At 44.1% G+C, this 27,389-nt stretch overlaps 1 protein-coding gene across 3 annotated transcripts in view; it reads right to left on the minus strand.

Annotated features, from left to right (window-relative positions):
• GREB1L (GREB1 like retinoic acid receptor coactivator) overlaps positions 1 to 27,389 on the minus strand; it is a 93,055-nt gene that overhangs the window by 20,564 nt on the left and 45,102 nt on the right. For 2 of the 3 annotated variants that reach the window (XM_075270609.1, XM_075270610.1), the window contains exons 5-18: positions 21,373 to 21,549; positions 21,010 to 21,186; positions 18,935 to 19,045; positions 18,451 to 18,585; positions 18,227 to 18,361; positions 17,981 to 18,100; positions 17,745 to 17,867; positions 17,377 to 17,562; positions 16,729 to 17,055; positions 15,577 to 15,705; positions 15,039 to 15,173; positions 12,598 to 12,795; positions 12,224 to 12,404; positions 9,852 to 10,044 (exon numbers count right to left, since the gene is read on the minus strand). In XM_075270609.1, the coding sequence (XP_075126710.1) occupies positions 9,852 to 10,044; positions 12,224 to 12,404; positions 12,598 to 12,795; positions 15,039 to 15,173; positions 15,577 to 15,705; positions 16,729 to 17,055; positions 17,377 to 17,562; positions 17,745 to 17,867; positions 17,981 to 18,100; positions 18,227 to 18,361; positions 18,451 to 18,585; positions 18,935 to 19,045; positions 21,010 to 21,186; positions 21,373 to 21,549 (2,327 nt within the window). The remainder of the gene's footprint in view (positions 1 to 9,851; positions 10,045 to 12,223; positions 12,405 to 12,597; positions 12,796 to 15,038; positions 15,174 to 15,576; positions 15,706 to 16,728; positions 17,056 to 17,376; positions 17,563 to 17,744; positions 17,868 to 17,980; positions 18,101 to 18,226; positions 18,362 to 18,450; positions 18,586 to 18,934; positions 19,046 to 21,009; positions 21,187 to 21,372; positions 21,550 to 27,389) is intronic. The other variant, XM_075270611.1, reaches the window with a different exon arrangement.

The following is a 27,389-nucleotide window of genomic DNA, read 5'->3' on the forward strand; positions in this document are numbered from 1 at the left end:
TGGTGGAGGGAGCCTCTAACCAGCCCAGTTTGGGCAAATTCATGGTGGAGGGAGCCTCTAACCAGCCCAGTTTGGACCAATTAATGGTGGAGGGAGCCTCTAACCAGCCCAGTTTGGACCAATTAATGGTGGAGGGAGCCTCTAAACAGCCAAGTTTTGGGAAATTCATGGTGGAGGGAGCCTCTAACCAGCCCAGTTTGGACCAATTCATGGTGGAGGGAGCCTCTAAACAGCCCAGTTTGGGCAAATTCATGGTGGAGGGAGCCTCTAAAAAACCCAGTTTGGACCAATTCATGGTGGAGGGAGCCTCTAATTAGCCCAGTTTGGACCAATTAATTGTGGAGGGAGCCTCTAACCAGCCCAGTTTGGACCAATTAATGGTGGAGGGAGCCTCTAACCACCCCAGTTTGGACCAATTCATGGTGGAGGGAGCCTCTAACCAGCCCAGTTTGGACCAATTAATGGTGGAGGGAGCCTCTAAACAGCCAAGTTTTGGGAAATTCATGGTGGAGGGAGCCTCTAACCAGCCCAGTTTGGACCAATTCATGGTGGAGGGAGCCTCTAAACAGCCCAGTTTGGGCAAATTCATGGTGGAGGGAGCCTCTAACCAGCCCAGTTTGGACCAATTAATGGTGGAGGGAGCCTCTAAACAGCCAAGTTTTGGGAAATTCATGGTGGAGGGAGCCTCTAACCAGCCCAGTTTGGACCAATTCATGGTGGAGGGAGCCTCTAAACAGCCAAGTTTTGGGAAATTCATGGTGGAGGGAGCCTCTAAAAAACCCAGTTTGGACCAATTCATGGTGGAGGGAGCCTCTAATTAGCCCAGTTTGGACCAATTAATTGTGGAGGGAGCCTCTAACCAGCCCAGTTTGGACCAATTAATGGTGGAGGGAGCCTCTAACCACCCCAGTTTGGGCAAATTCATGGTGGAGGGAGCCTCTAACCAGCCCAGTTTGGACCAATTAATGGTGGAGGGAGCCTCTAAACAGCCAAGTTTTGGGAAATTCATGGTGGAGGGAGCCTCTAACCAGCCCAGTTTGGACCAATTCATGGTGGAGGGAGCCTCTAAACAGCCCAGTTTGGGCAAATTCATGGTGGAGGGAGCCTCTAAACAGCCCAGTTTGGGCAAATTCATGGTGGAGGGAGCCTCTAACCAGCCCAGTTTGGACCAATTCATGGTGGAGGGAGCCTCTAACCACCCCAGTTTGGACCAATTCATGGTGGAGGGAGCCTCTAAACAGCCCAGTTTGGGCAAATTCATGGTGGAGGGAGCCTCTAACCAGCCCAGTTTGGACCAATTAATGGTGGAGGGAGCCTCTAAACAGCCCAGTTTGGGCAAATTCATGGTGGAGGGAGCCTCTAAACAGCCAAGTTTTGGGAAATTCATGGTGGAGGGAGCCTCTAACCAGCCCAGTTTGGACCAATTCATGGTGGAGGGAGCCTCTAAACAGCCCAGTTTGGGCAAATTCATGGTGGAGGGAGCCTCTAAAAAACCCAGTTTGGACCAATTCATGGTGGAGGGAGCCTCTAATTAGCCCAGTTTGGACCAATTAATTGTGGAGGGAGCCTCTAACCAGCCCAGTTTGGACCAATTAATGGTGGAGGGAGCCTCTAAAAAACCCAGTTTGGACCAATTCATGGTGGAGGGAGCCTCTAATTAGCCCAGTTTGGACCAATTAATTGTGGAGGGAGCCTCTAACCAGCCCAGTTTGGACCAATTAATGGTGGAGGGAGCCTCTAACCACCCCAGTTTGGACCAATTCATGGTGGAGGGAGCCTCTAACCACCCCAGTTTGGACCAATTCATGGTGGAGGGAGCCTCTAAACAGCCCAGTTTGGGCAAATTCATGGTGGAGGGAGCCTCTAACCAGCCCAGTTTGGACCAATTAATGGTGGAGGGAGCCTCTAAACAGCCCAGTTTGGGCAAATTCATGGTGGAGGGAGCCTCTAACCAGCCCAGTTTGGACCAATTAATGGTGGAGGGAGCCTCTAAACAGCCAAGTTTTGGGAAATTCATGGTGGAGGGAGCCTCTAACCAGCCCAGTTTGGACCAATTAATGGTGGAGGGAGCCTCTAACCACCCCAGTTTGGGCAAATTCATGGTGGAGGGAGCCTCTAACCAGCCCAGTTTGGACCAATTAATGGTGGAGGGAGCCTCTAAACAGCCCAGTTTGGGCAAATTCATGGTGGAGGGAGCCTCTAAACAGCCAAGTTTTGGGAAATTCATGGTGGAGGGAGCCTCTAACCAGCCCAGTTTGGACCAATTCATGGTGGAGGGAGCCTCTAAACAGCCCAGTTTGGGCAAATTCATGGTGGAGGGAGCCTCTAAAAAACCCAGTTTGGACCAATTCATGGTGGAGGGAGCCTCTAATTAGCCCAGTTTGGACCAATTAATTGTGGAGGGAGCCTCTAACCAGCCCAGTTTGGACCAATTAATGGTGGAGGGAGCCTCTAAAAAACCCAGTTTGGACCAATTCATGGTGGAGGGAGCCTCTAATTAGCCCAGTTTGGACCAATTAATTGTGGAGGGAGCCTCTAACCAGCCCAGTTTGGACCAATTAATGGTGGAGGGAGCCTCTAACCACCCCAGTTTGGACCAATTCATGGTGGAGGGAGCCTCTAACCACCCCAGTTTGGACCAATTCATGGTGGAGGGAGCCTCTAAACAGCCCAGTTTGGGCAAATTCATGGTGGAGGGAGCCTCTAACCAGCAGAGTTGGTGGAAATCAGGGTGGAGGGAGCCTCTAACCAGCAGAGTTGGGGGAAATCAGGGTGGAGGGAGCCTAGTATTAGCAGAATTGTGCAACGCTTATGGTGGATGAGTATGAGGATGCGGAGGAATTGGAGAGGTTGAGTACAGACATGGAGTTTCATGTTGGGGTGCTTTACACAGGTGGGCACAAAAATGACGGCTCTACCCAGTGGTGGTTCATTTTTATCAAAGTGAGCCGGTCGGCACTCTCAGCTGACAGACTGGTGCGCTTGTCAGTGATGATGCCACCGGCTGCACTGAACACCCTCTCAGATAGGACGCTGGCGGCAGGACAGGACAGCACCTCCAAGGCATATAGGGCAAGTTCAAGCCACAGGTCCAACTTCGACACCCAATACGTGTAGGGCGCAGAGGGGTCGGAGAGGACAGGGCTGTGGTCGGAAAGGTATTCCCGCAACATGCGCCTATACTTCTCACGCCTGGTGACACTAGGACCCTCCGTGGCGGCACTTTGGCGAGGGGGTGCCATCAAGGTGTCCCAGACCTTAGACAGTGTGCCCCTCGTTTGTGTGGACCGGTGAGAACTTGGTTGCCTACTGGAGGAACTGCCCTCCCTGCCGCCAACGTCACATGCTGGAAACATCTCCATCATATTCTGCACCAATTGCCTGTGGCAAGCATTGATGCGATTGGCCCTCCCCTCTACCGGAATAAAAGACGAGATGTTGTTTTTATACCGGGGGTCAAGGATAGCAAAGATCCAGTACTGGTTGTCCTCCATGATTTTGACAATACGCTTGTCGGTTGTAAAGCACCCCAACATGAACTCAGCCATGTCTGCCACAGTGTTAGTTGGCATGACTCCTCTGGCCCCACCGGAAAGTTCAATCTCCATTTCCTCCTCATCCTCCATGTCTACCCATCCGCGCTGCAACAATGGGACGATTCGAAGTTGCCCGGAAGCCTCCTGTATCACCATCACATCATCGGACAACTCTTCTTCCTCCTCCTCCTCCTCCTCCTCCTCCATTAAACGCAGTGAAGCGGACAGATGTGTGGACCTACTCTCCAGCTGTGACGGATCGGATGCTATCCCTAACTCCTCTGTGTGATCTGAGTTATCCCTGATGTCAATCAGGGATTCTCTCAGAACACACAAGAGCGGGATTGTAAGGCTCACCATCGCATCCTCAGAGCTCACCCTCCTTGTGGACTCCTCAAAGACCCGTAGGATGTCACAAAGGTCTCTCATCCATGGCCACTCATGGATGTGAAACTGAGGCAGCTGACTTTGTGGCACCCTAGGGTTTTGTAGCTGGTATTCCATCAAAGGTCTCTGCTGCTCAACCACTCTATTCAACATCTGAAACGTTGAGTTCCAGCGTGTGGGGACGTCGCACAAAAGCCGGTGTTGTGGCACATGCAGGCGTTGCTGGAGAGATTTTAAGCTAGCAGCGGCTACTGTCGACTTGCGAAAGTGGGCGCACATGCGCCGCACTTTCACCAGTAGCTCTGGAACATTGGGGTAGCTCTTTAGGAAACGTTGCACCACTAGGTTGAAGACGTGGGCCAGGCATGGAACATGTTGGAGTCCGGCAAGCTCCAGAGCTGCTACCAGGTTCCGGCCGTTATCACAAACGACCATGCCTGGGCCCAGGTGCAGCGGCTCAAACCATATTGCCGTCTCATCGAGGAGGGCATCCCTCACCTCGGAGGCAGTGTGCTGTCTGTCCCCCAAGCTGATCAGCTTCAGCACAGCCTGCTGACGTCTACCAACGCCAGTGCTGCAACGTTTCCAACTCGTAGCTGGGGTCAATCTAACAGCGGAGGAGGAGGCGGTGGCGGAGGAGGAGGCGGTGGCGGAGGAGGAGGCGGTAGAGGAGGAGGAGGAGGAGGGGGGTGTTCTTCTCGTGTCCCTGCCAGGAATGTTAGGCGGGGAGACGAGGTACACCGGGCCAGTTTGGGAAGCAGTCCCAGCCTCAACTACATTCACCCAGTGTGCCGTCAGTGAAATGTAGCGTCCCTGTCCGCATGCACTTGTCCACGCGTCGGTGGTCAAGTGGACCTTTGTGCAAAGCGCGGAACTAAGGGCCCGCCTGATGTTGAGTGACACGTGCTGGTGCAAGGCGGGGACGGCACACCGGGAGAAGTAGTGACGGCTAGGGACGGCATAGCGAGGTGCCGCAGTTGCCATCAGGTCCAGGAAGGCGGGAGTTTCAACAAGCCGGAACGCCAACATCTCCTGGGCCAGCAGTTTAGCGATGTTGGCGTTCAAGGCTTGCGCGTGTGGGTGGTTAGCAGTGTATTTCTGCCGCCGCTCCAATGTCTGAGAGATGGTGGGTTGTTGTAAAGAAACGCCTGATGGTGCCTTTGATGGTGCAGGAGAAGGAGATAAGACAGGACCAGGGGAGGATGAGGTAGAAGTCAACAAAGTGGCGGAGGCAGATGAAGTGGTGTCCTGGCTCGTCCTCTGGAGTGCATCGCCAGCACAGTCAGCAGTGGCAGTGGCAGAGGCAGAGGCAGAGGCAGTGGCAGTGGCGTGAACGGCAGTCGGCCTTTGTCCTGCCGTTGCTGCCTGCCACTGATTCCAGTGCTTGGATTCCAAATGACGGCGCATTGAAGTGGTGAACAGGTTGCTCTTCTCAGAGCCCCTAATCAATTTCGAGAGGCAAATTGTGCAGACAACACTATATCTGTCCTCGGCGCATTCCTTGAAAAAACTCCACACCTTCGAGAAACGTGCCCTCGAGGTGGGAGTTTTTCGGGGCTGGGTACGAACTGGAACATCTTGGGAGATTCCGGGTGTGGCCTGGCTTCGCCTAAGCTGCTGACCTCTGCCTCTGCCTCTAGCTACCCTTTTTGGTGCTGCACCTGCCTCAACATCCACACTACTTTCCCCGCTTGACATCCCCCCTGTCCAGGTCGGGTCAGTGTCCTCATCATCCACCACTTCCTCTTCCAACTCCTGTCTCATCTCCTCCTCCCGCACAATGCGCCGGTCAACTGGATGCCCTGACGGCAACTGCGTCACATCATCGTCGATGAGGGTGGGTTGCTGGTCATCCACCACCAAATCGAACGGAGATGGAGGAGACTCTAGTGTTTGAGCATCTGGATACAGATGCTCCTCTGTTAGGTTCGTGGAATCGTGACGTGGAGAGGCAGGTTGAGGGACAATGAAAGGAGCGGAGAACAGCTCTGGGGAGCAGGGACAGTTTGGGTTATTGTTCTGTAAAGCTTCGGAATTTTGGGAGGAAGGAAGACAAGACTGTTGGGTAATAGGAGGAGAGGAGGCAGAGTCTGACTGGCTGCTGGACAATGTGCTGTAAGCGTTCTCTGACAGCCATTGCAAGACCTGTTCCTGGTTCTCGGGCCTACTAAGGTTTGTACCCTGCAGTTTAGTTAATGTGGCAAGCAACCCTGGCACTGTGGAGTGGCGCAATGCTTGCTGCCCCACAGGAGTAGGCACGGGACGCCCTGTGGCTTCACTGCTACCTTGCTCCCCAGAACCATTCCCCCGACCTCGCCCACGGCCTCGTCCACGTCCCTTTCCGGGAGCCTTGCGCATTTTGAATTCCTAGTTAGAAATTGGCACTGTATACCAGTAGTAAAAATTGTGGGTGCACGTAACCCCAATATATTCTTTGAATTCCCAGTCAGAAACTGGCACTATATGGCAGTAGCAAGAAATGAGGGTATTTGTATTCCCAATATACTCTTTGAATTCCCAGTCAGACAATGGCACTGTATACCAGTAGTAAAAATTGTGGGTGCACGTAACCCCAATATATTCTTTGAATTCCCAGTCAGAAACTGGCACTATATGGCAGTAGCAAGAAATGAGGGTATTTGTATTCCCAATATACTCTTTGAATTCCCAGTCAGACAATGGCACTGTATACCAGTAGTAAAAATTGTGGGTGCACGTAACCCCAATATATTCTTTGAATTACCAGTCAGAAACTGGCACTATATGGCAGTAGCAAGAAATGAGGGTATTTATAACCCCAATATATTCTTTGAATTCCCAGTCAGACAATGGCACTGTATACCAGTAGTAAAAATTGTGGGTGCACGTAACCCCAATATATTCTTTGAATTCCCAGTCAGAAACTGGCACTATATGGCAGTAGCAAGAAATGAGGGTATTTGTATTCCCAATATACTCTTTGAATTCCCAGTCAGACAATGGCACTGTATACCAGTAGTAAAAATTGTGGGTGCACGTAACCCCAATATATTCTTTGAATTCCCAGTCAGAAACTGGCACTATATGGCAGTAGCAAGAAATGAGGGTATTTGTATTCCCAATATACTCTTTGAATTCCCAGTCAGACAATGGCACTGTATACCAGTAGTAAAAATTGTGGGTGCACGTAACCCCAATATATTCTTTGAATTACCAGTCAGAAACTGGCACTATATGGCAGTAGCAAGAAATGAGGGTATTTATAACCCCAATATATTCTTTGAATTCCCAGTCAGACAATGGCACTGTATACCAGTAGTAAAAATTGTGGGTGCACGTAACCCCAATATATTCTTTGAATTCCCAGTCAGAAACTGGCACTATATGGCAGTAGCAAGAAATGAGGGTATTTGTATTCCCAATATACTCTTTGAATTCCCAGTCAGACAATGGCACTGTATACCAGTAGTAAAAATTGTGGGTGCACGTAACCCCAATATATTCTTTGAATTACCAGTCAGAAACTGGCACTATATGGCAGTAGCAAGAAATGAGGGTATTTATAACCCCAATATATTCTTTGAATTCCCAGTCAGACAATGGCACTGTATACCAGTAGTAAAAATTGTGGGTGCACGTAACCCCAATATATTCTTTGAATTCCCAGTCAGAAACTGGCACTATATGGCAGTAGCAAGAAATGAGGGTATTTGTATTCCCAATATACTCTTTGAATTCCCAGTCAGACAATGGCACTGTATACCAGTAGTAAAAATTGTGGGTGCACGTAACCCCAATATATTCTTTGAATTCCCAGTCAGAAACTGGCACTATATGGCAGTAGCAAGAAATGAGGGTATTTGTATTCCCAATATACTCTTTGAATTCCCAGTCAGACAATGGCACTGTATACCAGTAGTAAAAATTGTGGGTGCACGTAACCCCAATATATTCTTTGAATTACCAGTCAGAAACTGGCACTATATGGCAGTAGCAAGAAATGAGGGTATTTATAACCCCAATATATTCTTTGAATTCCCAGTCAGACAATGGCACTGTATACCAGTAGTAAAAATTGTGGGTGCACGTAACCCCAATATATTCTTTGAATTACCAGTCAGAAACTGGCACTATATGGCAGTAGCAAGAAATGAGGGTATTTATAACCCCAATATATTCTTTGAATTCCCAGTCAGACAATGGCACTGTATACCAGTAGTAAAAATTGTGGGTGCACGTAACCCCAATATATTCTTTGAATTCCCAGTCAGAAACTGGCACTATATGGCAGTAGCAAGAAATGAGGGTATTTGTATTCCCAATATACTCTTTGAATTCCCAGTCAGACAATGGCACTGTATACCAGTAGTAAAAATTGTGGGTGCACGTAACCCCAATATATTCTTTGAATTCCCAGTCAGAAACTGGCACTATATGGCAGTAGCAAGAAATGAGGGTATTTATAACCCCAATATATTCTTTGAATTCCCAGTCAGACAATGGCACTGTATACCAGTAGTAAAAATTGTGGGTGCACGTAACCCCAATATATTCTTTGAATTCCCAGTCAGAAACTGGCACTATATGGCAGTAGCAAGAAATGAGGGTATTTGTATTCCCAATATACTCTTTGAATTCCCAGTCAGACAATGGCACTGTATACCAGTAGTAAAAATTGTGGGTGCACGTAACCCCAATATATTCTTTGAATTCCCAGTCAGACACTGGCACTATATGGCAGTAGCAAGAAATGAGGGTATTTGTATTCCCAATATATTCTTTGAATTCCCAGTCAGACACTGGCACTATATGGCAGTAGCAAGAAATGAGGGTATTTGTATTCCCAATATATTCTTTGAATTCCCAGTCAGACAATGGCACTGTATACCAGTAGTAAAAATTGTGGGTGCACGTAACCCCAATATATTCTTTGAATTACCAGTCAGAAACTGGCACTATATGGCAGTAGCAAGAAATGAGGGTATTTGTATTCCCAATATATTCTTTGAATTCCCAGTCAGACAATGGCACTGTATACCAGTAGTAAAAATTGTGGGTGTATATAGCCCCAATTCTATTGCTAGGGGACTTGCAGGGTATTTCTGGGGTGAAGGTGGGGGGGCACACCGTTGGAACGGGTATCGGGGTATATATCGGGTATACGGGAATACACTGACAGTGTATTCCATTCAGGATCCTGGGAAAGCTGGGTTGCGGCGATTGAGCCCGTCAGTGCCACGTTACACTGACAAGCTTCTCCCTGGAATTTAGCTCTTACAAGAGCTGTTGGTTGTCTTCTCCTTCCTATCCTAGCCTGTCCCTGCCTACCCAGAATCTAAGCCCTAGCTAGCTGGACGGAAACCTCCGTCCTCGGTGAATTGCAAGCTCAGAATGACGCGAAGCTGGGCGTCGCTGTTCTTTTAAATTAGAGGTCACATGTTTTCGGCAGCCAATGGGTTTTGCCTACTTTTTTCAACGTCACCGGTGTCGTAGTTCCTGTCCCACCTACCCAGCGCTGTTATTGGAGCAAAAAAGGCGCCAGGGAAGGTGGGAGGGGAATCGAGTAATGGCGCACTTTACCACGCGGTGTTCGATTCGATTCGAACATGCCGAACAGCCTAATATCCGATCGAACATGAGTTCGATAGAACACTGTTCGCTCATCTCTATTAATAATGAAGATTGCTCTTCTGATTCTACTATATCTAGTAAGATAATGCTTTATAACTGTACTGAAAGTGACAATCATTTACTAGCTGGCAGCAGCCTCCTCCTCTCTACATAGATGTCTGTGTATGAGGTTGGATATGGATGCAGGTGCTACTAGAGAGAAGAGGGAGTGAAGGGAAGGGTGAGGGAAAGTCTGATAAATGGAGAAAGAAGCATTATTCTTTAAAAGCATGTATTACAAAATAAACAAAAAACACCAACAAAAAATTAATTCCTTACCACTGTGTCTGACTGAATCCAGTGCACTTCATTGCTGGGGCTGATTTTGGACTGCTGTGTCTGTAAGGCGTAAGGGAAGGCACTAACTTGCAGCACAATGAGATTCAGAGCCTCTTGGACTTCACTACTATTAATAATCCGGTCAGAAAGGCCCAGGCTGGGATCTCCATGAGGTAATGTCCCCGATAAAGCACTGAAGAGAAATATATCATGTATTGTACAACAGTTTATATGATAGACATAATATACATAACAGCTCTGCCTTTACAGGGAACAAAAGGAACAGCATAATGTAACAATTATTATAGGGACTGATGGATTTTTTTTAAAATTATTTTTAATGTGCCCAGTACCTTATAACTCAATATTTACTCCAAGAATCTCACTTATTTAAGGGGGCTTTCACACTACCATTGGTGACCATCAGTAGTGTCTTACTGATGGTCACCAATCCTGTCTGAAATCCTGTCTGTCACCTGAACTGTCTGAAATCTGTTAAAATTTCCATTCATTTCAGTGGATTTTCTCTCATGTCTGGTAATGTTCCTTTACACCCAATCCGACGCATGTCCGTTTTTTTTTTCACAGAAAAAAAATCCTACATGCAGGACTTTTGTGTATGTTAAGATAAACGGTTTCATGATTGGCATCATCTGTTATTTTTTAACATTAAAGGGGTTGTCCCACGTCGCATACTCACCAGTCTTCGTTGTTGAAAAATCTTCTGTCTTCCGGCTTTGTTGCGTCATTGGTGGGCGGGGTCACATATGCAAAGCCAAGTGGCGAGATGCCGCTGGCCCTGTGTGCGCGCTCATAGACCAGTCTAGCCTTCACAAATGCGAATACAGACCCGACATCCGCCTCTCTCTCTCTATTACAGCGGGTGCCGGGTCTGTATTCGCATTATGAAGGCTAGACTGGTCTATGAGCGTGCACGCAGGGCCAGCGGCATCTCGCCGCTGGCTGTGCATATGTGAATCCAGACCCGGCATCCTCTGTAATAGAGAGGAGGATGCCGGGGAGTGTAGACGCCAGCACAGATGCCTGCAAGATCGCTATGCTTCTGCCCTGCATGAAGCCAGCAGCGGCAGAAGCGATGCTGTTATTCCGCTCCAACGCCCCCCCCCCTAGGAAAAGTCTTACATTCACATTAACAAACAGTATAGATAGGATCCTTGTGATGGGACAACCCCTTTAAAGTCTATGGATAACGGACAGGTGTCCCTTAGTATCCATTTTTTTTTACTGTGTTCTTTAATGAGCATGCGCAGAAATAATTTTTAACCCCACTAACGGACACGAAATGACACAAAGGGACACTAACTCAAAGTAAAGTGTCCATTTTTTTTTCTCAATTGATCCATTAAATGAATCAGTTAAATGGACACATTAACATCAGTTGGTGTCAGTTAGGGGGCGTGTAGTGTCCGCTCCTAGTGTCCGCTCAAAATCTCGCACGTACATTAGGAGCAGTCACTAGCTGTGTCCGTGACACTTTTCATTCATTTAAATGGTGATCGGGTGCGTTCTTTTGCACTCTGTGCCTGTCCTTAACTGTCCATTTGTAAAGATGTCTGACTTTTCAAGCGAACAGAAAAAAAACTACATGTTGGGTTTTGCTGTCCGCTTGAAATGTTGGACATCTTTACAAACGTACACTTAAGGACAGACACGGAGTGCAAAAGAACGCACCCAATCGCCATTTAAATGAATGAAAAGTGTCACAGTCACAGCTAGTGTCCACTCCTAATGTCCGTGCAAAATTTTGAACGGCACTAGCAGTCGGACAATGACGGTAGTGTGAACGCTCCCTTATTCTGTTATGATAGGTGTCCGTTTTTGTTTTTTTTGTTGTTGTTTTTTTTTTTTTTAAACAGGCAGCTTCATCCAATGTTGGAATCCAATGTTGGAATCCAATGTTAGTGTGAACCCTGCCTAACCCCATTTATTTAATACCATATACAACAGTATTCAGTATATCTTGTGTTGGGGCCAGAAAAATCCCTTACGCTAAGTGCCCACTATAGGCAATGCACCATGGTTTTTCCCCACATTTGCTAGAATCTCATCCACTTTGCAGTGACTGTAATACTCGGTGGTGGCCCACATGGGGCTACTACATACTTTTGCAGTCAGACATCTACAGAAGCTCTCAGATGGATGCAACAGAAAATAACTCAGGGCTGGTTGATACAGTATAATTTTAATGGCAGAGAAGACTTCAGCAAACAGTAGCCAAGTGCATTGACTACTTGACATTTGCTCAGCCTATTTTATTTCAGTTAAATGCTTCTGAACCTTAATCCTTATAGTTGGCTACATAAATTAACTTTTTACACCATTTAACACTTTTTTGTGTCCAGTAAGGTTACCTTATTACATCCACATGGCTATTATCATGTATAAGAACAAACAACGTGTAAGGATTTTGATTCACTTTTCTCAAAAACGCATCAAATTTGGGTTGGAAGTCGGCATCAAGTCGGAGGACATATTTGTCAGCTCGCTGATTTGCACACGCAGACTCCTCTAGTCCTAAATCTGTTAGGACCCCTGTAAAAATGAAGCAGAATTCCATATATATGATATGTATGCATCACTTTTCTTATTTACAAATGTTAAAAATAAAATGGGTTCTAGGCAAAATTCATGGACTTTTCATTTTGTTAACCAATAAAGTAATATCAAGCTATATTATTAAATCATATAAGTGATCCTATCATTTAATGCAATATCAAGATCTTACCTGAATCTCGAATTCTGTGCAAGGTCTGCTGTACCAGAGCTTCCGAGCGAGGGACAACAATTAGAAAATCCACTTTGCTGAAACGGCCCAGGTCAAGACATTGACTTCCACTATCGGCAATGGCACACACCTGAGACAGAAGCTTCCGAGCAACCATCAGTTGAGACTGGCATATCTCGAAGTTGTCTATGCTGCAGCCTGTAACACACCAAAAAAAAAAAAAAATCTTTTTATATGCTTTTAAGGTTTCTGAAACATCAAATTTGCGATACCGCATGCTCAGCGGCCATCTTTATTCTATTCCTACACAAGCTAGGAGGACCAGGACATCGCAGGGGGCATGATGCAATGGCCCAGGAAGCAGCATGCAATTCAATGAAGAAACTGTGCTTGGAGCACAGGGGGAAACGCAACCTGTGCTTTATGAGCCTCATTTGGATAAATGGAAAAAGCGATTTATTTCTAAAAACTGAGGAGTGAACCAAAAGTAGGAGTAAAATAGCCTTTCTAATGGCTACTCCAACTGGTCCTTAGTTTAAAATGCATATCCCCAATGATAGAGCACTTTTAAACCTACTTAGCTTCTGGGATTTTCAACCTCACATTTATAACAAGCCTGAAGATATATGGGTATGTTACATGACTTCACGAAACACTCAGACTGGATGTTTTAGGGGTCATCAATAATTGACCGCATTTCTTTGTACAGACTGGAAAATAATCCTCTTTTCCTCTAATGTACACATGAGCAATATTGCCATTCTGTAATGTAATTCAATATTACAGTCATTTACAGAAATTCTGAGGTTTACTAGCTGTCATAAAGTAAACTGGATTGTAAAGCTTAGAGGTGATAAAATGTTGCTCTCCATGAGAACTGAAGTCTAAGTCCAGGCAGGCTGGCTTGTCCGTGATCTATGGTGAGAAAAATAAGGAAAGAGCAATTTCCGAATCTTCATTATTTTACTTTTCCATCTACTTATTTACTACAAATATCACCAAAAGAAATTACCAATAGATAAACTGGTAATTTTGACAAAATTTGAAAAGCAACCCATTTTATCTGTGTGAGCAGGTCCATTACTTCTATATTTAGAGAAGAATAAAAGCATTTATATTTTACAAAGGCTGAAACTCTCCTTCAGCATTGTTCTAGAAATCCAGGCATTTCTGCTACAATGTTTTATTAGGACGGATTTCCAATCAAACTGTTTTACTCTTACAGACTTGATAAACCTTTAGGATATCAACTCAGAGCTGTGCAGGGTTTTTGTTGCTTTCTGTTTAGTGCCTTAGTGAGAAATAATATACCTTTTTATGACATTCACTAAACTTCTATAGTCTTTATACAGGTGTCTCTTCCATATGTAGCTGGTGCTCAAGTGAGTAAATACAGCCAAGTACATCCTCCTACAAGGAAACTTTCCCCACCTCCAGTTCTTAGCATCTCTTCCAGTGCAGCCATATTCTTCTCCAATGCAATAAGCGATGGGTTGTGGTTCCATATATGCTATTTAGACTCTGTACTGCCAGGTACGTAGCATCAGGTAGGAGGGGGAAAGGGGACGTGCCTCAAAGTACCTCTGACCGCTCCTCCCCGACACTGACAGCCTGACAGTTTTGGTACATCATATGCTATCTAGGCTCTCGCGGGAAGGGGGTGGTGGGAGAGCCAGAGATAGCTGAGGTAAAGCTCTTGGCTATCTCCAGTGCTCCCAATGAAGTGAATGGGAGCACAAGTTCATGCTTCCTCCAGGGGATTGCACAATTAGAGGTAGAACAACCCTCCTTCTCAGGATCAGTGCAGACCTCACCAGTCAAGACCCTCACTGAGGATACATGATTTATTTATAGCACAATCCCTTTAAGATCAGATCAATGGGGATTCAACTTCTGACTCCCTCAGTGATCATACTAAATATGTGTGAGATATATATAATATTTTCCCCTCTTCTCTTTTGCCATGAATGTAACTACCAGGGCAGCAGATCGTGATAATGGTATTGATATTGATAATTTAAGGAAATATGAAAAACTGAATGCATCTGCATTACTTTACTGGAATCTCACAATGCCTGCATGCGACATTAGAATGACTTTCTTCATATGCGGTGACATCACAGTGTGCACATTAAACCTTTTGTGAGTCTTTTAGCCTGATACTGCGACACTACTGCATGCATTATCCCAATACACTGACATCACTATGTGCTTTATCCCTGTGTGTAGCGGAAACCAAAATAAGTGTGAACTTTTCAAGTTCTGAACTTGCTGTCTAAAGTGTTGATTATAGAGTGGGCCCCTATTAGTTTTACTAAGGGGCTTCAGGGTAACATGTTACACCCCTGCTGCTAGTTGTTCAGATTCTTGTTTTTTTCTTGTATACTGCTTTAGAGATTGAATTAACAGAACAAAAAAAATGACCATTTGCCAAACCCTACCTCTTCCAAGTGTAGGAACCATACTGGCTGCTTCCAGGGATGAGACACATTCTTTTACATCTCCATTAAAAGGGATAATAACATTATCTCCTCTCTTCCTCTGAATTTTCTCCAGCAGTTTGTCCAAATCATCACCTAGTTAATAACCAAATTTAAAAAAATAAAATAAAAATGCTGAAATCGATAAGTGTAATATCAAATAACAGTCCGATCTCTGCATAAGTACATTGGCCCTATTCTAAGGTTTGATTTGCGAGTATGTTACTAGTGGAAACCTTCATAAGAACAATCCCATGGATGACTGATCAGCCACCTTGTGACGCATTATATTCTACAGTAATGGCCAGCTTATTCACAGATCAAAACACGGCCTTCTTCCATTGTGTCGTCCTTCGTGGATATAGAGTGTCATACAAGCATTTACTGGGAACCCTAAAGATCATTATATATAACTAAAACTCATCTCCAAGAATATTATTTTGAGACTGAGCAATACAGTTATTGTCATTCATCTGCTCAAGCCAGAAGAAATACTTACCCATAGATGTGTTTTTAAAGTGTGAGGCCAAAAGGCCGACCTTGCCTGTGATGAACTCATAGCTGATCTCCTTCAAGAATTCGCTTGTTGTCAGCATACTCTCAGCCAGAATCCGGGACTGGTATTTTCCTGAAAAAAGTAATTTCATTTTTGTTTTTTTTCTACTCTGCTATAAATAAACCACCATACTTCAACAAGGATCTGTGCCAGCTGACTTGGCGACCATCAATGACATTACAACGTGAACAAACACAAGAGAACACTAAAGCAGTCCAGTCCTTTCTATTGTAAGTCATGGTGCCATGACATGTAAACACAAAAGACAGGTCATGTACTGAACAAACCTCTGGCTGAGAAGATCTTGTGATAATCTTTTTTCTCAACTATTTCTGTTGCATCATGTGTACCAATCGGATGAAATTACCATGGCAACAAATGGTCATCCCAAAACTGGGAAAAAACTTAATTGCGACTGAAGAGATTATAGAATATAAAGATGTAGTGGAGTTAACCTGAACATCTGCAATTGCAGATTCAAAGACTGGCATATTATATGCTGTTCTTAAAGAGGACCTTTCATCACTTGGGACACATGCGGTTTTATATACAACTAGAAAGCAGACAATGCGCTGAATGCAGCACACTGTCGGCTTTCCCGTTCTGTGACCCGGGTGAAGAGCTATAGGTGCCGGTACCATAGCTCTTCACCGTCAGAAGGGTGTTCCTGACAGTCAGTTAGGAACGCCCTTCTTCACAGCAGCACCTATAGCACGTTACTGTGAGAGCGGTTATAGGCTATAGACGTTGCTGTGAGGAAGGGCGTTCCTGACTGACTGGCAGGAACCCCTTCTGACGGTGAAGAGCTACGGTGCCAGCACCGATAGCTCCTCACCTGGGGCACTGATCGTGAAAGCCGACAGTGCACTGCATTATTCATGAGGAGGTTAAGGCCCCATCATGAATCGGTCACATTCTTTTCCAGGCTTCGTGTCTTGATAGAAATCTACTCTAGTTCATTTATGCAAAAAAAAAGTGGAGTGAATAACTGTTTCACCTGTGGTCTATTAGAAAAAAATACTAGAGAATATGCCTGGGAAGTATTAGTACATTATTCCAAGAGTCCTACAGAACCTGCCTATGGCAGCTACTTACCAAGAGCCATCACACAAAATTCATTTCCTCGCTGCTTTGAGCAACAGATCACTACTACATAGTCCGGAAGCTTCTGCAGGGGTGTCACATCACTAAGAGAACGAAGAGTCTCAGAAATGCCCTCTGACAGTGAATTCTGTGTAACAAGGACATGAACCAAATCTTGAGAAACGCTAGCTGACAAGCGGGCTAGCCATGGAAGCTGAACTTGTGATACAGACATCCCAGGAGCGTTCATCTGCATGGAGCCATCTTTATAGTTAAATTCCTGCAAGGCTTTTAGCACAATTTGCTCAAATGCTTCACGAATGGGTATCTGATCTGAACCTAAAAGAACAAGAGTAACCAACAATTGAAATAAAAGAACAAATTTACCAAAGATAAAGAAAATACACACTCATATCAGGTGTGTACTGGGGAAAAAGCAAACAGTTCTCAGTGTTCAGATGTGGATCGCCATAATAAAATGCTCTGATCTCCAAGGTTACAGAACAAAGACGACCCTTTCCCAAGGGCAAGAAGAATTAATGAAGGTATTACATCATATTTTTCTATAAACCCATAACACAATTAAAAAAATGGAATTATTGTATGGTCTGTAATAAATTCAGTTTACATTAAAAAAAAAAAAAAAAAGCTAAATCTCACCAAGAGTCACAAGGTACTGGATTGTCAGAAGAATCAGATTTTCCACACTAAGGAACTGACTGCTGGACACCCCCATCAGATCCAGCTCCTGTTTCTCCGATTCCTGTAACTTGTAGCAATTTACCAACAATGGACTTACAACAAGATCTCCAACATTTCCATAGAAGTATGGCAATGTACCATAACCTGTAAGATAGATAGCAACGTGTGCATTAAAGGCAATACATATTATCGCTATGTCAAATATAAATTAGAATTAGTAATGAACATTGGAATCAAATCGTTCACATAACAGGTTACTAAACATCAAACTGAGACAGTCTTTAGGTCATACTGTTGGCGTAAACTGTTATTCTTTTGAGACTCACCTATCAATATGACAGGCCGCACACCTGAGTTATGCAATAAATTTTCAGGCACACTTACGGTTTCCCCAGCTGGAATTGGTTGTGGCTGGAAAACGCCACCCAAAGCTGGCTGTGATAGAGAGGCTAGGGAATAAGAACATGGAACTTAGTACTTAACTTCTATGTACTTACACCGATTTTTTTATTTTTTTATTTTTGGGTGGGTGGGAAAGGGAAGGGGCTGTGAGCCCTCTGACCTGGTCTTGATAGTGGCATAAAAGGAAGTGATGGAAAAGACAAAGTTGGTGCTTGAATTGGGGAGTTAGGTGGCCACCCTTTGTGTCTTTTCTTTGGTGGACCAGAAAAAGTCATCATTGCTGGAGAAATAAAAATGAATAAAAGATTTAAAAAATTAACAGAAAATGTAATGTACACACAAATAAAGAAATACACCAATATTTCATACAGATGCAATTACAACATTTAGGCATAAAGATCCGCACCACTATCACCAGCATAGCATCCAGGACTTGGAGAGGAATGAGCGAGTGGCAGAGATGACACTGGATTTAGTACCGTGGCTCTTGTGCCATTCATAGTACCATTAGTAATCTGTGGTGCTTGGATTGAAATTGATGCTAGAAGAAACAAATCAGTAACAAATCTTTAACATAAAGGCATTTACATATACAGTATAAGGACAGCTTCTAAAAACACACACTCTCACCTGCAGGAAAAGCCTTTCCTACAATGTGCCCGGGTAATGGTAATGGCTTCACGATACCCTTATTGCGGGACAGATCCTGAGGAGCACTTATATTAAGAGCAGTAGGTGGTTTCAATGAGGCATGTGATTGTATCTCTGTCAAAACATCAGTAATGCCAATTGTTAGATTTATAAATAAATAAAAAATCCAATGAGATCAGTGAATGTATGTTGCAAAGGATAGGATTTCTTAGCTATAAATCATATCAGGGCATATACATGAAGCAAAAACCATGCATGCCTCTAACAAATGATAAAATGGGTTGTCTCATTATATATTACTTTTGCTTGATCAATAAGGCAGAAGCCTAAACTATTTTGTGACCAAAATTTCTAATAATTTAAAAACTCACCAGTGTCTAAATATTACTTACTTTTCGTTTAAAAGGTTACTATCCTAGTAATAGTATGGTGATAGAAGAAAAAAAAAAAATATGGAGATTACCTGAACATAAAAATCCAGGCTTGTACCCATTTGCGTTTCCATTCTCAGAGGTCAATGAGACGGGAGTCATCGGTTTTGCAGTTGGAGTAGGGAATGGTCGACTTCGTGGCTCTGAAAAAAAAAATTGTTACTATTAGAGATGAGCGAGTACTATTCGAAATGGCAGTTTCGAAAAGCTCGCACCCATAGGAATGAATGGACGCAGCTGGCACGCAGGGGGTTAAGCAGCAGGACGCCAGCCCCGTCTGCATGCCAGCTGGCTCCATTCATTGCTATGGGTGTGAGCTATTCAAAACTGCTGTTTCGAATAGTACTCGATCATCTCTAGTTACTATATGTATGAGGTCATAATATATAGCTTACATAAAAAGGTGTATGCCATATAAACACATCTATACAGACCCCATAGCAATGCAACTGAAGCTCTCCTGATGCTTGCATGCATTGCAGAGAATATTTATGAATAATTTAAATTACTACTATTATTATTATTATTTTATTATTGTTTTATTTTTATTTAGAATATGTATTTAATATTTATTTTATGAATGTGATAAGGAATTTGCATATACAGTAAAACAGCCTGTAGCAAACCTTTTACATTGCATTATTACTAAACGTCATATTAAACAAAACAGACATGTACTAAACAAATAAGGCTGGCCCGACTGAACAAACATAAAGGACCGGCTTCAGGGACCAAACAACTTTTTCACCATTGCAACAGTATAAGGGGTTTATTTATTTGTGGGATGGGGGAGATGCATTAAACTTATTGAATCATTTTATTAGGTAAGGTTTTTTGTTTTTTTATATATATATAGATAAGAACTTTATTCTACATTCTTACAACAGGGGGAAAGCCAAATATGCATTATATATATATATATATATATATATATATATATATATATATATATATATATATATGTGTATGTATTTTATTATATATTTATATATGGATATTGAATGATTTTCAAAGAATAGTTTTGCTACCACCAAACCCACCAGCGGCCCACAATCACATTGTGGGGTTCTAATAGGCTGAAAGCAGAACCTTCCTATCTCTCTTTAGAAGCCTTGGTTAATATTGACTGTGTCATCTAAGGTTGGGATGTAAGCTTTTTCTGATTTCAGCTATTACAGAGGGAATCCGGTTGTCAGTCACTGTAGGACTTCAGCTTTTGATCACCCAGAGACACCATGACCGTGAAATTGCCTTGACATACGTATACATCAGGGTGCACTATTAGGTAAATGCTGGTTCTTAAAGAGGGAATTACACATATCTGCAAAGACTGGAATGACTCAGGAGTATTTTTCCACAGTAGTTTATTGCAGTGACAACTTTGAAAAATGTGAAAGACATTCCATATAACTGTATTTCCAGCAGTTAGAATAGTTTAGTACTATACACACGATGCTCAGAGATCATAATCATCAAACAAGACATTTCATCATGAAACATCCAGAAGATTTCAGTCCCCCATAAGGCTTAACTTGCCCAGATAGGAACACCCTTCCAAGCATAAGTCATTTTAAACAGAAGAGACCAATAGTTGGCTGAAACTGGAAATGATTGCATTAAAGAGAGTCTATCACCACCCCCAAAATATTCAACAGCTGGCAACATGTTACATGGCACATTGCAGTGATAAACCATAGTCCTCACGTTTATAGATATGGAGAAAAGTCTCATACAAATGAGGCAGTTGGTGCAATGGGGGCGGGCCTTAGACCCTGGATGCACTGATGGGATGGATGATGACATAGCAGTGGGAGAATCAACTGTCACTGCAGGGGGTGACACAGGCAGGACATAGTGCACTAGACAGGGAAGGGGGTTCAGCTTCCTGAAGCGCTGCTCTTGCTGCTCAGACCCCTACCAACTGCCTCATTTGCATAATAGTTTTTCTCCAAATCTACAAAAATGACACAAATAACAAAAGTAGAGAGTATATCACTGTAATGTGCTCTGTGACACAATGTTGGCAGTTGAATATGTTCAGGGCAAGGAGTAGATTCCCTTTAAGGGACTCTAAATGTATGGTGAGGTTCAATGTCAAGTCACTCACCTCTCCATATGATTAGCGGCCCTTTGCAGAGTACTCCTTGGGAGTTCCTCACAAGATAATACCGCAAGTGCTTTTGCTTCTTTGGTTGAGTAGTCAGCTTTAGGTTAATATGATTGGAAAACTCTGTGAAATACCTAAAGCCACGCTCTCCACAGCCAATACAATTTCCAGAGAAACCTTTAAAATACATGTATTTGTACAAATAAGTTTTACAGCGCTGGGAATTTACTTTGCAGAAATAAAGTTACAACTTATCCTGTGCGAAGCTGGATGGACAAGCAAAAAGCGCATTTCAAAATCACTTTATTTACAGCAGTAGTTTACAAGAATTGCTTTTTGCACCTCACCTCCATAGTTACTTACCTAAAAGTGCATGTTTCCCTTCATCATCAGGGAGAAACTTTTTATCAACTGCACAAACAAGTATATGTTCTGGGAGACATGTATTCTTCACTCCAACCAAAAGAAAGCCTGTAGGAACCTCAATTTGCTCTTTCCCGAGTGAAGCTAACCGTAAATCCTTCCCTGCTATGCAGAATCCTAAAGCAGATGACATAACATTACAACTAGAGATGAGCGAAGTTTTGAAAAGTTTGATTCAGCCGCTCCTCCGGATTTCCCAAAAAGATTTGATTCTATCCGAATTAATTTGTGGTGATCAGCTATTTCCTGGATGCAATGAGCCCATATAGTGGTGTAGAACACTGTGCCTTGCAGTAACACGCATAAAGAGTCTGCTGTGGTAGTCACACAATACAGTCAGTATGACACGCACATGACAGGCTTCGCTCTTAGAACTGCTGCACAACTCACTTATTTGGCCAGTTACGGGGTCAAAACTGACCGAATAACTCCAGTGTGAACACGTCGATGTATAAACAACCATGTAGAGGAGGCTCAAGATCCTACTGTAATGTGAAAGAGTGCACTCCTTTGACACCCTTGTCTGCTGATTCCACACAGATGTCTACAGAATCTATTCTAGTAAATGCTTATATAAGTAGAGCTCTCCTGACAGAGTGGAAAGGGTGTCATAGTGACATGGTAACAGTGTTGAGGTAGAAGCAGCATGAGATGGCCAGAGTGGCAAGGTGATATAATGTGGAGGTTGCAGAAGCCTTAGGGGGCCATACAGTGACCCAGTGGAAGAGTGTGGAGGTGGCGGCAACATGAAGAGGCCATGCAGTGACCCAGTGGCAGAGTGCAGAGATTGCAGCAGCCTTATGAGACCATACAGTGACCCATTGGCAGAGTTTGTAGCAGTCTTAGGAGGCCATACAGTAACCCTGTGGCAGAGGGTGGAGGTTGCAGAAGCCTTAGGAGACCATACAGAGACCCAGTGGAAGAGTATGGAGGTGGAAGCAGCATGAGGAAGCCATGCAGTGACCCAGTGGGTGAATGTGGAGGTTGCGGAAGCCTTAGGAGGCCATACAGTGACCCAGTGGCAGAGTGCAGAGGTTGCAGCAGCCTTAGGAGGCCATGCAGTAACCCAGTGGCAGAGTGCGGCAGTTGCAGAAGCCTTAGGGGGCCATACAGTGACCCAGTGGCAGAGTGCAGAGATTGCAGAAGCCTTAGGAGGCCATACAGTGACCCAGTGAGGAAGTGGAAGCAGCCTTAAGAGGCCATACAGTGACCCAGTGGAAGAGTGTGGAGGTGGCAGCAACGTGAAGAGGCCATGCAGTGGCAGAGTGCAGAGATTACAGCAGCCTTATGAGGCCATACAGTGACCCATTGGCAGAGTTTGTAGCAGCCTTAGGAGGCCATACAGTAACCCTGTGGCAGAGGGTGGAGGTTGCAGAAGCCTTAGGAGACCATACAGAGACCCAGTGGAAGAGTGTGGAGGTGGAAGCAGAATGAGGAAGCCATGCAGTGACCCAGCGGCTGAGTGTGGAGGTTGCAGAAGCCTTAGGGAGCCATACAGTGACCCAATGGAAGAGTGCAGAGATTGCAGAAGCCTTAGGAGTCCATACAGTGACACAGTGGCAGAGTGAGGAGGTGGAAGCAGCAACAATGGGAATGCCATACAGTAACCCAGTGGCAGAGTGTGTAGATTGCAGCAGCATGATGAAGTCAAAGAATAGAAAAGTGATATAATAAAGGTAGCAGCCTCCTTAGGTGGCCATACAGTGACCCGGTAGCAGAGTGTAGTGAGGCAGCATGCATCATTTAACCTGCTGTATCAGGCAATGATGGTTGGAAATCCTGGCTGATCCAAGCCTGATTCATCTTCGCAAAGGTCAATCTCTCCAAATTTTGTGTGGACATTTGAGTCCCCCTTGGGATAACTATGGCCCCTGCTGCACTAAACACCTGCTCTGATGCCACACTACTGGCCAGGCTAGTTGTGGCCACAAATCCAGTTTGGCTGCACAGAAGTCCAGTGAATCTTCCACAACGAGTGGCAGGGTGCACTGTAAGTATGCCACCACCTGATAGTTCAAGTTCTGCTCTGTGTCTACCTGCTGAGGAGCAACTACTTCACTATGCGGGTGAAGAAAGCTGCTCATTAGGGACTCTAGACTCAGGCTGCTGCTGATGGAGCCCATACTGCTCCTGTCAGTCCCACCCCCTCCCACAGCTTACATGTCAGTGCAAGTTGAGCGCTCAGGACATGCAAGAGGATGGACGATGGTACAGATAAGGCAGTGGCCAACTTGCTATATAGCATGCCTCTATAGTGGTTCAGTTTGTCCTCCCTCTCAGCGGGTATTAAAAAAGGCCCCCATTTTTCCCCAGTAGAGAGGGTCTAACATTGTGAAGAGCCAGTAGTCATCCTAATTGCGATTGGTTACATCCTCATCCAATAAGGTCTGCAGGTCACTGATGTCCTCCTCAACGGTCTCTAAGCCAGGAGCCTGACCGCTTGCAACACCAGATCCTACACCACTCTCCTCATCACTGCTAACTGAGGAAGCAGCGGATATCTCCTCCAGATCTTGGCTGGGCACTAGGACAGAGGCAGGTTCAGGACACCTTAGAGCACAGGGCCTGCTCCCAGGCCATGCCAACTAAGGGTTGTCCGTAGAAAGAGGTTGAAGTATGGAACTTCAAAAAGAATAGAGGTGGAGACTCATTCTTTCCAATAATAAACCTTTATTATGCTAAAGCACAATGCATTACAGTAAATTATTCCCTTATTAAAGTGTAAACAAGCAGTAATGACAATAGACAGTTAAAACCATACAATCACGTCAAAGCATGAAACTGTTAAAAAGGACATTTCATGGGTTTGGGCACAGGCAGTTCTATATACCGCTGGAGAGCCAACAGTGCGCTGAATTCAGCGCATTGTCGGCTTTCCCGATCTGTGCCCCGGGTAAAGCGCTAGTTGTCCCGGTACCGTAGCTCTTTACAGTCAGAAGGGCATTCCTGACAGTCTGTCAAGAACGTCCTTCTCCACAGCAGCACCTATCACGCTGTATAGTGTGAGCAAGGAGGAACGCCCCCCCCCCCCCCCTGATAATACTCATCTACGGACGAGTACTGTGAGCAGAGGGAAGGGGGCGTTCCTCCCCGCTCACACTGTACAGCGCGATAGGTGCTGCTTTGGAGACGGACGTTCCTGACACACTGTCAGGAACGACCTTCTGACTGTAAAGAGCTACGGTACCAGCACCGATAGCTCTTTACCCGGGGTAATTCAGCGCACTGTCGGCTTTCCAGCAGTATATAGAACTGCCTGCGCCCAAATCAATGAAAGGTCCTCTTTAAGTAGTGAACCAAGAGTACATGGTACTACTTTATCATGTGGAATTCTACACTGTCCTCTCAAATTCTACTACAAGTATATACCCATTATTTAGTTGTTTTATGATATGATCTGATTGTATGGTTGTAACTTTCCACCCATTGTTATCTCTTTGTAATCATTCATTTATCATGTCGTATCCCAGATTGTCCCTCCAAGTCCCATTACATCTATGTACTCATGGTTCACTACAATCTCAAAGCATGAAACAATTAAGTATTTTTTTAACCATCCAACTATTGTCATTATTAATTTTTTGTAATCATTTACTTACTATTCTTATTTATTTTTGTTACTTCTCATCAGAACGGCTTGTTCACACTTGAAAAAGGGAATAATTTCCTGAAACGAATGGTGTTTTTTGCAAAATTAAGGTTTATTATTGGAAAGCGCGGATCTACATCTGTATTCTTTTTGAAGTTCCATGCTTCAGACTCTTTCCACGGATTGTCTTCACCCAGATTCCTTGAGGTCTTGCTGTTTAACAATAGTGTAGTGTGTGCCGCACATACATTCCATCTCATAGCACGTGATATTTGGTCACCAAAACGGTATCACGCTATGTGCTGCTCGGTGTTCTTCTCTTAGTTTATCTTTTGAAGCTAACAAAGGGTTGTGTCTGACGAACCCACCAACTCTAGGCTGGGGGTGTCTGATGTGACTTGGGATGAATTGGATGACCAAGTCAACCAATATACAAACGTTGAGTTGCTGGTCAAGACACAACTGCGACGACACTAGGAGGTCAGGCTTCTGTAAGGGACGATGCTGCCACGCCCCCTTATTCTGCTGCAAACTGTGCCTGTGCCAGAAATATTTAGGCTTGTGGCCCTCCCCATGGATGTCCAGTCGCCCCTCTGTCTGACATACTGAGAAATAACCTGTAATTTTATACTGAGAGCAAAATGGTGAATATGTCCCTAATTTGTTTCCCCACTGATAAACACCTTTATGTAAGTGTTAGCACAACCGCTAAATGCAGAGATTAGTGGCTAAGAATTATTGATTTTCGCCATGACTGTATTGAGAAATGGCCTGTAATTATATACTCTGATGAACACTATGTCCCTAATTTTTTTCCCCCACTAATAAACGCCTTTAAAAAGGCGTGAGAAATGATGACTGCAGAGATTACTGTACAAGAATTCAGTTTTCTTTGGCACAGCAGTACTGAAAAATGGCCTGTAATGTTATGTGCTTTGAATGAACAGTGAATACGCCTCACATAATAAACGCTTTTAAGTATGAGAACATAATTGCAGATATTAGTGGATAATTCAGTTTTTTTCTGTACTGCACTGTAAAAGGCTTGTTGTGTTCCACCTTTAACACACAGGTATGAGTAATGAGCAGCACTCTCATGGCAGTGAGTGCTGTAATGTGTATTAAGATTTCTTCTGTTGATTTCCTCCCTACACTTGTAATCCTCTTTCCATGAACTTGTATCTTTTCTATCACTGTCCCTACCTGATTGTCTGTCCTTGCAGGAAGAGCAATGTGAAATGACCATTTAAAATGGCCGCTGGTTTTTATACGGCTGTGACATCACAGGGCCGACTGGCTGCTGATTAACTGCACGCTCGGCATTGTGGGCGATCCCGCGTTCCCAGAGTTCTCTGCTCCTTGTCCTAACATGTGCAGTGGCCATTTTATTACCCCCATCCAGCCAACAGCATTTTTTTGCCTCCCCCCCCCCCCCCTCCAAACCCCATAACTCTTTTATTTCTCCACTCTCAGACCCATATGAGGTGTTAATGTTTGCGGGACAAATTTTTCTTCATGATGCTACCATTAATTATTCTGTACAATATACTGGGAAGCTGGACATAAAATGCAGAATGGGGTGGAGTTGAAGAAAAAGGTGCATTTGTGCGATTTTCTTACAGGCTTCGGTCTTACTGCGTTCATTGTGCAGCGAAAACGTCACGTCACCTGTATTCTATGTTTCAGTACAATTCAGAGGATACCAAATTTATATGGTTTTATTTACATTTTAACCCCGTAACAAAAATCCAAAACTCTGCCAATTTTTTTTTTTTTTCCTAAAAGTTGCCATATTGTGACACCCACAACTTTTTTAAACTTCTGTGTACGGGGATGCATAGGGCGTCTTTTTTTTTTTTTTTTTGCAGTGTCAGGTGTACTTTTTAGTTATACCATTTTGGAGAATTGATTTTGCTTTGATCACCTTTCATTCAAATTTTTATCAGAAGAAAAACAGTGAAAAAACGGCGGTTTGGCACTTTTGACTTTTTCCCGCTACGGCGTTTGCCGTACAGGAAAAATATTTTTATAGATTTGTAGAGCGGATATTTTTGGGACATAGGGATACGTAACATGTAAGTGTGTTTCACAATATTTAATTACATGTGCTCTAGGAAAACGGGGGTGCTTTGAAATTATTTTTTTTTATATATTTTTTTAAAAAAATTTATGCATTTATTAGACTCCCTAGGGGTCAATGCTAATGCATTGCAAAATACCGGAGCTTCTATTGCAGGTTACATAGAGTGTCAGAATACAAATTTTATAAATTCTAATCCAAATATAAACCAGTTTAGTTCTTCTAAGAAGATATTCTACATAACTAGTAAATGGTGGTAGCTTTAATCAGGTTATAGATACAATTTTA

Source organism: Leptodactylus fuscus, chromosome 4 (assembly GCF_031893055.1).
Source record: "Leptodactylus fuscus isolate aLepFus1 chromosome 4, aLepFus1.hap2, whole genome shotgun sequence".
NCBI lineage: Eukaryota > Metazoa > Chordata > Amphibia > Anura > Leptodactylidae > Leptodactylus > Leptodactylus fuscus.